We start from the raw sequence: 11,456 nt of genomic DNA on the forward strand, positions 1-11,456 counted from the left end.
TCAGAGCATCATGAAATAAAACACTAAAGAGATGTGAAGTACTTGATACATATTGATATGGACAAAATACCTTAATTTTTCCAATGACTGTTGATGTCTCCTGCTCCCAGACACGAGACAAGCCACCATCTGTAATATATGCTCTACATGTCGTGACCATTTGATTTGTAACCTAGTGCAGACAAATGAAAACAAGTAGGTCTCAAGCTTATAAGGAAATGTGCTTGTTTTGCAAAATCTAACAAAATTCCCACATGCATGTATTAGTACTATCAGAGTTCAGATAAATTTCACCTGTGGGAATAATAGTGGCTAAATAATATATGTAATATACATGACAAACACCCTATAAAAAGTCTTAAAACACTCCCAGAAGTGTATTTAAGTCCCAGGAAGTATTTGTAAGCACTATAAGTCCAGCAATACATATGCTTAAACACAGAATGTCACCAACCATAACTAAAGAACCAAGAGAAGTTATTTAACTCTAACTATTCTTCACTTTCGTTGTCATCTTTACACTTTTTAGTGTGTGCATCCTTATTTAAAAATTGCCATTAAAGAATTTTCTACCCTAGCAGTATGTCTTTACCTTGGTCTCTCATGGCTATGAGAACCTTCTTCTACTTCTCAACCACAAAAATCCAAAGTTTGTAATGATAGAAAGAGAGAGAGGAATACAGGAGTGAATGCAGATATAGAAAACACATCTCAGAGAACAGCTACAGGCAGATAATCTTTTTGGTCTACTAAATAATGTGAACAATTCAAAACAGTTCTCCTGACACATGAGAGTACAGTAAGCAGGTCTTAAGAATCCCTAACTGAATGAAGACTGAAAACTGCCGCAACAAAGGCAGCCTCACACTGTAATACAATGACTGGTGAAGTTGTAGATAGGACCTCCAGAGTCACCTCTGGTGATCTTTAAATGGAAGAAAACAGTAACAGGGACCTTAAGCCACTGGATTAAAATAGAGCTTTTTCCTTACTATTTCTTAGCACAGCTTCATGTAACCAGTCTGTTATTAGCCTCTGTAGTGAAATGCTCAATACCTTAGACGATTAAATAATAGACACTAGCAAGTGTCAATACACAAACGTATAAAACCCAATTATACAACAGGCAATATAAACATTGCTGCATAATCTATACCTAACATCTGATGTATGGAAAACAGCCCCAGTCATGCATAAATATAGCCTCAAAGAAGCACATATTTCTTAATATCCTAGTTCAAATTGAACTGTAACAAAACTTTACACTAAAACCTGGGGTATTCTAAAAAAAAAAAAAAAAGACAGTGGTGTAAGCAGGCTTTACTATGAATTTCCCCTATATGTTTACTGGAAGTGCGTATTTCAGCTATGAAGGATTTCTTTGTTCTAAAACCATTACACAAACCATCTTTTCCTGCAGTGAATACCTGGATTCTGCAAAAGACATTGGTATAATTACCTAGCTTGTCTTAATTTTCTGTTTAAGGAAGCAAAGTTTATGACCTGAGATTCAGTTAATTTTTCACGTATGACTTGCTTATGAAAACAGGAACCTTTTGTCTTTCATATGTTTTGGAGGAATAGCCTAGTTAGACTGATGGCCACCTGCCTAATCAGGTCTTCAAAGCCGATAATAAAAGAATCTTTGTGGATTCAGTGATTTAGGAAACAAATGAGCAGATTAATTCAGATCAGGAGATCAATCAAGAAGATAAGAAAAATGCTGAACCAAGAATAACAACAAAGTTCCTTCCAGAAGACAAGTCTCTAATCCAAGTTCAATCCTCTCCTGATCAACGGACTTCTCTTCCTTTCCCGTGCAGACACCCACTATTTATTACTATTTTTTAACAAATCTCCTGCTGATTTAAACAAAATGAGGTTTTTTTCTGAAAAATCACATAATTTTTATAATTAATATTACACTTAATATATTTACCTTTATAAACAATGATGTCATTCTCTCAGAAGTATTATAATATCTTGAAACACTGTGAATCATTCGTATAGCATTTATCAAGTTTGGTATTCCATGTGTCATGGATACCTTAAAGCAGAGTTTTGAGAAAAATTTTACTTTCTATTCTTAGCAACTATATTTCTATTCTATTGACAACTTCTAAATTACATTTTTCCCTAAATTACATAAACCAATCTTCAAAATGCCATGGCATCTTACCAAAAGGTTTCTTGTAAAAAAAAGCTAATCACACTCAATAAATTTTTAAACCTCAACTAATAAAAACAATAAAACTCTTAGATGATTTGGTGATAAATCAGATTAAAGATATTAATATGAATATTTTAATATGCTATTTTGATGATCAAAATCGAACACTGATTCAAAAAGTACAGGCTGCATTTTTTGGCGCAAAAGGAAGTATTCTTCTGGCAGCTGACAGTGGTTGTCTGCGATTAATGCTTTTGTTTTCCATCAGGTACAGCTGTTAAATATACTCTATGCAATTACATTGTGATAATGATCATTACATAAAATGTTTCATCCAGACATTTCACAAAACTCATTTCATTAATGAGTGCCTAATTCATTCAATCTTCATATGAAACATCTAAATCTTTCATTCATTTCATGAAATCATTGTTCATATCATTAAAATCAAACTGTGGTATTACAAGTATTCTGTAATTCAATCACTTCCAAAGTATTTTGGGAAAAAAGAGAAAAAAAAGTAAAAAATGATAATTCATTAACATTATCAGGGACTTATCAGAGTTGCAATTCAGAACATCAAGAAAAAGTAATTTTGACTTTTCACCCCTCAACAGAGAAGCCAAGCTCCTGGAATTAACTTTGGGCTGCAAACTCAAACTAAACACACTAATATTGTGGATAGACATAGCAGGCATTTGCATTTGGCAGAAGAGTGTGAAAGAAAGGCTATATGGTACAAAAACAACCCTCAGTGTCCACATGTTGTTCATCATCACCGCCCCACCCCCCAAAATGGAATCAGGAGATTCTGAGTCTACTGGTTTTCTTTTTTAATCCTTGACAAAAAATAAAACCCTGAATACTGGACTGTATAGAGATTCCTCTGATTCAAAGCCCCGAGTTAAACGCTCAGTGTAAATTTTCATATAGTAACCCGCTTCAGCTATAAATGTGACTATGTGTGACAGTGCGTACACTAAATGCTGTATTTTAGGCATACACTAAATATCATATTAAATCTGCACGTACTCCATTCCTGATCCACTAATATTTAAAATACTTTGCAACATCAGATATTAAATTCAACTCAATCCAGAAAGTAGTTCTTTTTAAAACAGGTTATATTTAACTTGGATGCCATTAGTTTTAAGTTGAATACCATAGAAAATCCTACCTAAATTATCTTGATCTCTGGAACAATGTTCCAAGAGATGAAACAGAAATTCAGATGTATCCAAATTGTTCCAGATTGCACAAAGAACTATAGTTAACTATCCTGTATTAGTAAAAAGATGAACTCTTTAAATGTCTGTCTGTGTTTAAAATAAAAAGAATTTTATCTTAATAACTCTTATGAAGCAGCTCATCATTATGGCCTGGTACCTGGCACCCTCTAGTGATACTCTGAAGAGCTGAAGATAACCAGCTTCTTAGTAATGCTGTTTATCATACTCCTCTCTTCTACTACTCCATGCAGTATCAGCTCTATGTCATATATTATCACAGTCCTTTTGCTTCCCCTCAGTTAAAACTTCGAAGTAGGATCCTAAGCTGCCAGAAATTCAAAAGAAATGCAACGCTTCCTGACAGAGGACAGGAAGCAGGTAGGACCAAAACAAGGAGGACTAAAAACCAAAGCAGAACCAGCAATTTTTCCTATGGTATTTCCTCCTTCCATCCTATTCTGCAACAATCATCAGAAACATATACTTGCTATAATAATTAATATACCTAATAACTGGTATCTTGAGCTAGGGCTGAATAGTGTACATGGACAACCAATTATTTAAATTCTGACTAGCTGGTACTTCTGCAAATAGAAGCAGCTAATACTGTTTTCAATATCAAAACATTATTTTACCCATTTAGGACCTCATTAGGTTTCATTATTCTTTGTATAACTGAAATTTTGGTACTTTGGTTACAGCTGTGTGATTATTCATTGACACATATGGAATTTTCAATGAAAGACATTTTGAGATTCTTGTATTATAAAATACCTGGTTTAGCTCATTTTAAAAATAATATTGGCAGCAGGACTGACTTATGTATTTACGTTTATTGATAAAATACATATTTTAAAATATCATATTTTATGTCATATACAATAAACTATAATGCTTTAATATTTAGCTTGACAGGCATTTAGAAAAAAAATCAGAAAAATTTACTTTTAAGCAAATACAAAGAAGATTTCCTTTGCTCTGGGCATTCTATGTTAACACCTAAACTATGCTTAAAGAATGATGAAAGGCATACTTACAAGATCATAGCAATAAAGTGGCTGACAAACTTTTTCAAGTGTGCGTAAGTGTTTCACATTATCTTTCGATTCATTTGCTGCATCTGTGATTCTGGCATTTAACTCTTGCCACATCTAGAGGGAAAACAGTCCTATAAAAAACTTCATACATAATGAACTATTTCTTTAACTTGCACTGATTTGCCAGAAGTAAGCCTTGGTAAACTAATTTTTAAAAGGCACTGCCAAAGCAGGCAATAAAAGTTATTTTCATTTATGACAATTTTTGTCTGTATCTCTAAAAATGTCTTGTTCTTCCTCTTAATATATTAAGCACACCAGCACCATACCTAAATTTTCCTCTCTTAATTCTCCTCAGGAAATCTCTCTTAGATGCAATGAAACAAAATAAATATCACAAGCTTTGTCTACTATAGTAAAAAACAACATAAAAAAGAAAAAAAGAATTACCCTTAGTAGTTTAGAATGTCCAACATTCAGAACATTAATGACAGCTTTGCAGTTTGGTCCTTTGATCTGCTCGATAATAAAATTAAATTTAGCAGACATACATTTCCAGTGCTCTAGTTCAGTCAGTGGACCTGAATCATCAGCTTCTTTCCTCATCTGCTTACTCTCAATCAGAACCTGCAACCAATTTGAAAAAAACCAAATGTCTACTATAGAGAATAGACAAATCATTATAAAGAAGAAGAGAAGAAACACTCTGAGGATACTAACTTAAAACTTGCAGTTATTGACACATGAAAATGGTTTGGATTTGGAAAAGCATAATAATAATAATCAAATTCTTAAACTGAAATGAAGGCAATTAATACATATGTTCATCTGCTGTCATAAACTGGGTGAATCTCAGCATATATCCGTATTTTTTTCTTTAATCAGAATCTATGGCTTGAAATACCCCAAATGTAACTTCACTTGTAAAAAACTTGAAGAACTATTTTAATAAAAACATTAAATATCAGACATAAAGTCATAAATGTACTCATTTGTATGTTGATAAATGTGCAGTCAGCTATTTTTATGTCTTTTACATTTATATTCTCGTGAGCTAAACTAAACATTGTATGCCCTTATAAGTAGAATATGTCCCAATCTACACAGATTCTGTATTTTGACAAAGGGTTCTGTGCTTTGTCACAGAAGTCTCAGACACTAATTTCTTGGATAACTGAGACCTTACCATGTAAGATTTACACAGGATAAAAAATACCCTAATGGGCCTGGTCAAAGATCTTTCTAAGAGTAGTATCTCATACCATGACCGGCAGCAGAAACTTAACAGGTAATGTATAGAGTATACCTAACTGTGTATATATATCTGGTCCTCGCCAGTGTTATTACTCCTGCATCCTTCTGTCCTCTCCTTCTTACTATTTGTGTATTAACTGTTCAGAAACTCTTATTCTTGCTAGACTGTAAGTTTCTAGGGATAAGGACTACCTACTTAACTTCACTTGTGCATAGAAGTGAAGCGCTTGTCTTACTCAGGTGGAGATGCAGCTGAAGCCTTCAACTAACTTCTGGCACGTCTCATATAATTTATAAATATCTATCCATATTCATGCTGGATTGATATGTTAAAACAACAACTTACCCGTTCAATTTGTCTATACCATATCATAAGTACTTCCTCTAGCTGGTGAACCATATCAGGATTATCAGCTGCTGCAGTTACTTTCTCAAAGGACTGGAGTTTAGAAAAATTCATGTAATCTATTTTTTTCAACTCAACAGTTCCTTCAGTGCTTATTATAGCCCCTGAAAAAAAAAAAGCAATTACAATGCAGAACCAATTAAGACTCTAAAATTAATTTCTACCAGTGTAAGCAATTTAAATTTGGCAATATATGTCTGCAGTGTTGTTTCAATATAATAGCCATTTTACTGCACTCGCGTAAACCAGAAAATTCTTATTTTAAATCCAGTGTTCCTCCTTAAAAGTAACATATCCCTAGAGAATTTTCTTAAGTAAATAATCTACCCATGCATTTGTTATGCAAGTAATTGATCATTTTATTTTTCCTTGCAGAATGGGAAAAGTTCCTTACCTATGTGCTACTGCCTTTAAATGGAAATTCTTAAGTAGAATTCCTTTACTTTGATTGTTTCCTAAATGCAATGCTTACCTTCTAAAAATGAAAGGTATCTGTTAATTGTTTCCACGAAATTCTGTTTGTCTTTTGTATCTTGTTTGGTCTGACTTAAAGCACCCCAATTATTTGTTGCGAGGATAGCAGGGAGAAAAATCTTTTCTATCATATTCCTAACACCATGCAGGAGTCCTTCAGTGGCATCCAAAACACCAAAGAATATATCCTGCATTGTAACACAATGATTGTTAGCAATGCAGTAACTTAGACTGGAAACACTATTATAAAATCAGTGTTTTTTTTTTATAAAGGCACTCTAATTTGCCATTGAAAACTTTAATTTAAGGAGACAAAATCTTTACAAAATACTGATAGCTACAATGTGACCATAAGATACTGATACTGTGTTATAAAAAAGGGAAGTCAATAATGATTTAATACAGTTTTAAAAGGCTGCCAGGTTATATTTTTGTAATTTCAGTTATTTCCCTATCATACAGAAAGTTTGGAAATTTTTTAGATATTACATAGCAATTAAGAATAATCTAAATGTCCCCATCTACAATTAGGTACTAAGTAATGAAATGCAAGTAGCAAAAATGTTCTGAATATCTGTATCTGAAGTTATATTAGAAGCAATTATCTGACGGACTGTATATTACTTTGGATCAGATGAAATTTTTGTCTATTCTCCAAAACTAAACTTTACAAGTTCTATTTTCAATATTCCAATACTTTAAATGTCCTTCAAATCAGCAAATATTCACGTAACAAACTTCCCAGAACATAAATTTCCTTTTCTCATCACTTCAGTAAGGAATTTGACGCAAAAGTAGTATTTATGACCAATATTGACTCTTGATAAAGACAGATCTTGTATCTTACTTCTAATAATGCTTTTCCTCCTTCACCTTCTCAGCTCTCAAAAAGAATACAACATTTTAAATATATAATATGAAGTACATAAATTAATAATGGATTTTCTGTCTGAAGAACTTGAAATCATATTAATTAGAAGATGCATATATAGGACTGATTCTTACCAATTTACTGTCCCTTGAGCACTGCCCGAGTATTAAGATGTGTAGCTATAAATGAGAATGAAGCCCACACTTATCTAATAATTTGTTTTATATAGTTGTAAAGCAGAAGAACTCATGCTACATAATTTACATAGGATAAATGTGTATTTCATGCATTCAAAGATACATAAAAGAGAAAGGTACGAGTAAACTTTTCTTCTCCTGGTATTTGCAATGAAGTCTTCTCAGTGAGTCTTTCTAGTTTAGATATTTCTTAAAATGTACTTAGTGTCTTTAACCTCTTCAAAAACAGCAAGGAGAATGAGAAATTAATCTAAATGCTGACTTCTTTAACAAGAGTCCTGTAAGACACTGAATTCACAAGATATCCCGAGTATTTGCTGAAGTAGTACAGCTATTCATTGTCTACCCAAAAAGGAGAGCAAAGAGCATGATATAGCTTAACATTCAAAAAATACCGTTACCAGTAACTTTAGTTATGTGACAATAGTGAAACAAATAATGAAATAAAAATAGCTAGAGTTTTTAGTTTTTAAAATATATGAGAGAATACCTCATGTATAGTTTTTGCACTTATAGGGCTGTCATTCTTACAACGAATGAAAAATAAGCATAGTCCTACGAATTTGTCTGGTGTATTGTCCACATAAAATCGCATCATTTTACTTCCTTTTGCAACTCCTGGAATTGTCCGACCACATTCTGAAAAGAATTTCATAGGTGTCACTATTTTTAAAAGGGTATTATAAAATGCTTAAAATTAATATAGTGAAATAAAATTCAACATTGAAATAATTTATTTTCTTCTTTTGTGTGTAAGACAAGCAAAAACGGCAGAATCCTTGGCTGTAATTAACCACACAATTAAAAATCTACACCAAACACGTAACATATGTCTTTCAAAGCAATTTTGGCACACTGTACTGCACTGAAAAGGGAATTTGCTCAGGCCCATCATTCTGGGTTAATTTGCTGGTGCCTGAGGTACTTTGTTTATTCGCGTTCACACTATCAAACAAGATGTCATGCCTAAGTGAGAAAATAGAGAATATGAGATATCCTCAGGTCCTCTGTAGACATAATCCTATGCGATTTGATTGTTTCACATAAATAGGTAAAGGAACAGCGTGTTCAGTGCTTAGAGGATCATTAGGGATTTTAGACATTAAAAATGAGCATGTGAAAACTGAAAAATTTCAAATATTTATAATGAATGCAAATTCAGACAGGTTTTATAAAAGTACTTTCTAATGAACTGGGGGCATAACTCCTGTAAGAAAGAGTTGCAACCACTTTAAGACTTCAGAAGAACTTATCTTTTTATAACCTTCCTTCCAAGAATGGCTGAAATTGACTGAAATTTTTCTAAACAATTTGACTTGAAGCAAGCATTTAAAACAGGAATTTTCAGTCCTTATAGCAAAAGACTGCAAAATTATGAACAAGTAAAAACAGATTTTATTCTGGGAAACATTAAACAGAATTAACAATAGAAGGCACTATTACATCTGCCTGTATTAATATTGCTAAAAATGTACCTATTCCTGGTGCTTCTCCTTCTTGATAGAAAACTCTCAATGTTTTACTTCCTCCCTTGGCAAAAAAAGAGTCAAAGGCTTCCAACTGTTAAATCAAAAAGTAAATACTTGTTACTCAAAATATTAAATTTTTACGTGTCTTTAAGACATGCAAAAATAATTTGACCATGCCACTGCTTAAAGTTTTGGTGGCATGTAATGTTTATCCTCAAATATTGTGAGGAGTTACAAAACAATACATATTTCAAATATTGCCTTCAAGTACTGAACCTACATACACAGGCTCCTGATAATTGTGTATCAAATGTTTATGGTCTTGTCCAGTAATGCAGAGACACTGGAGGATATTCTGTCACTCGGAGAGATCTGTAAGTCTAAAGTATCAACTGGAAGTAACTGGTCATGAAAGACTTAGAAACATACACAGCACATTTGCATGACTTGACATACCCTGTTATTGCTACTCTACCCCTAAATGTAAAATATTCATTTGTAAAACAGGAGTAGCATGACACATGAGGATTTTATTCTGGAGACATGAATTGGCCACATTGGCTCCAAAACCTTTTCATGATGACAAAGATTTTGCTGACCTCTGCAAGGACAATGAGATCACATCTGAGGGAGACCATGTTGCCCCAAAATTAGCTTGCTGTACCTGTCCATAAACTGGCCACCCTAAAACACTATGGGTCTCTAGATGGCCATTTTGATTTTGTCATGCTATACAATGTGCTTTGGATAGTAAGGATGCAAAGCTTTGAAACAAATGCTGTTTGTGTATGGATTACCATTCTGAAGAACTTGCCTGAAATTATAGCTAGGGTTTCCAAAATCTGAATTTTCAAACTGCCTTAGGCAATTTGTGTGTCCTGGTAAAACCAGGATATGTGATTTAGCAGGAAGTGAACAAAGCTCTGAAAAGCACTGAAAGAAGGTTTGGAGGACATCAGAAGGTACTGATCTGGTCAAAATCCAACTTCTTTCACAGTCTCTGTAGTTATCTGCAAGGATGACTAACTCAGCAAGATGTGACTGGGCATTCAAACTGTCCAACGGAAGGGCTCAACTTTGGTAGTGAGACCTCCTGTTTCCTCCCCGTGAAAAAAAAGTCAGAAATTTAGCTAGCAAGTATGTCTGGAGATGCATCACCCGTTCAAATACAAAGCATACACCTCTAGATGTGGTATAATTCTTATAAGCATGATTATTTCCCCAAAATAAACAAATATAAAATCTGAATCAGAATGGTGATAGGTAAATGAGTGACACCCAGGTAGACAGAATTTAAACCCACTCTTTTGAGAAGACAACATTGTGCAAAAATAGAAGAGGTAAAGGCAAGCCAGCTCTAGAAATGCATGCTGCGCTTTCACGTTGGTTAATAGGCACTAGTGAATAACAGGGTTAAAACTGAGAAAAATACAGAAAAATTCATCCCCAAAAATAGTGAAACAAAAGAAAAATTGGTAAAGTACTGAAAGGGCAATGACAAAAATCAGAAAAAGTTTCACTACTGCAAAAAGCACTCCAACTTGAGAGGAAGACAAAGGCGAACAGTAACTTTTGGACTTGTATTTTACACAGGAGGTAAGACGTGAGCTGTCCCTCTGGCTACTGCTTCTGCAAATAGCTTCTGGTTCAAGTCCATCTGGTACAAACGCTCACTGCGTGAATACACATACAGGCTAATGCTTTAAAGGGTAAAACTTAACTCACGGAGGTCAAAGACATGATATGTATATGGGAATTTACTAACTGACAATTTGTTAAAGGACAATGTTGACACAGCCCCAGCAGCCTAAACTGTTTATGAATAAACTAAAACTGGAAAGTCGAAAATTTCCAACCATAAAAAGTTTTCAGATGGTCCTGGTGACAGCAACCCCCTCCCCAAACCAAAACAAAACTTAAAAAAAAGGCTTAAGAACCCAAAGGTTCTCAAGTGTCTGAATTAATCAAACTCAGTGTGGAACAGCAGTTTTACATGAAGTCGAGATGATCTAAAACTATATACCATTTAGCAACTGTAAAAAAAGGAAATGTTAGTTGATTGACAACACTTAAAGCACCTCTATGTTGCGTAAGCATAAGAAAAGTACATTTTATGATATATAAACATCAGTAAACAAACAATAAACAACAAATTTGGATTGGGACTAAATTTGGCTTGCAACTGAACAGCTGAAGTTCATAGAATGATAGAATCATAGAATAGTTTGGGTTGGAAGGGACCTCTAAAGGTCATCTAGTCCAACCCCCCTGCTGTGGGCAGGGACATCTTCAACTAGATCAGGCTGCTCAGAGCCCCATCCAGCCTGACCTTGAATGTTTCCAGGGATG

The 11,456-nt window shown here is 33.9% G+C and overlaps 1 protein-coding gene across 1 annotated transcript in view; it reads right to left on the reverse strand.

Annotated features, from left to right (window-relative positions):
* Positions 1–11,456, reverse strand: part of DNAH8 (dynein axonemal heavy chain 8) — a 148,548-nt gene that overhangs the window by 134,915 nt on the left and 2,177 nt on the right. Inside the window, 8 exon segments of the mRNA XM_009283806.1 lie at positions 71–172; positions 1,940–2,047; positions 4,437–4,550; positions 4,887–5,063; positions 6,037–6,200; positions 6,569–6,758; positions 8,129–8,277; positions 9,114–9,198. Coding sequence (XP_009282081.1) covers positions 71–172; positions 1,940–2,047; positions 4,437–4,550; positions 4,887–5,063; positions 6,037–6,200; positions 6,569–6,758; positions 8,129–8,277; positions 9,114–9,198 — 1,089 coding nt within the window.

This window comes from Aptenodytes forsteri, unplaced genomic scaffold, assembly GCF_000699145.1.
Source record: "Aptenodytes forsteri isolate BGI_AS27 unplaced genomic scaffold, ASM69914v1 Scaffold309, whole genome shotgun sequence".
Taxonomy (NCBI): Eukaryota; Metazoa; Chordata; class Aves; order Sphenisciformes; family Spheniscidae; genus Aptenodytes; species Aptenodytes forsteri.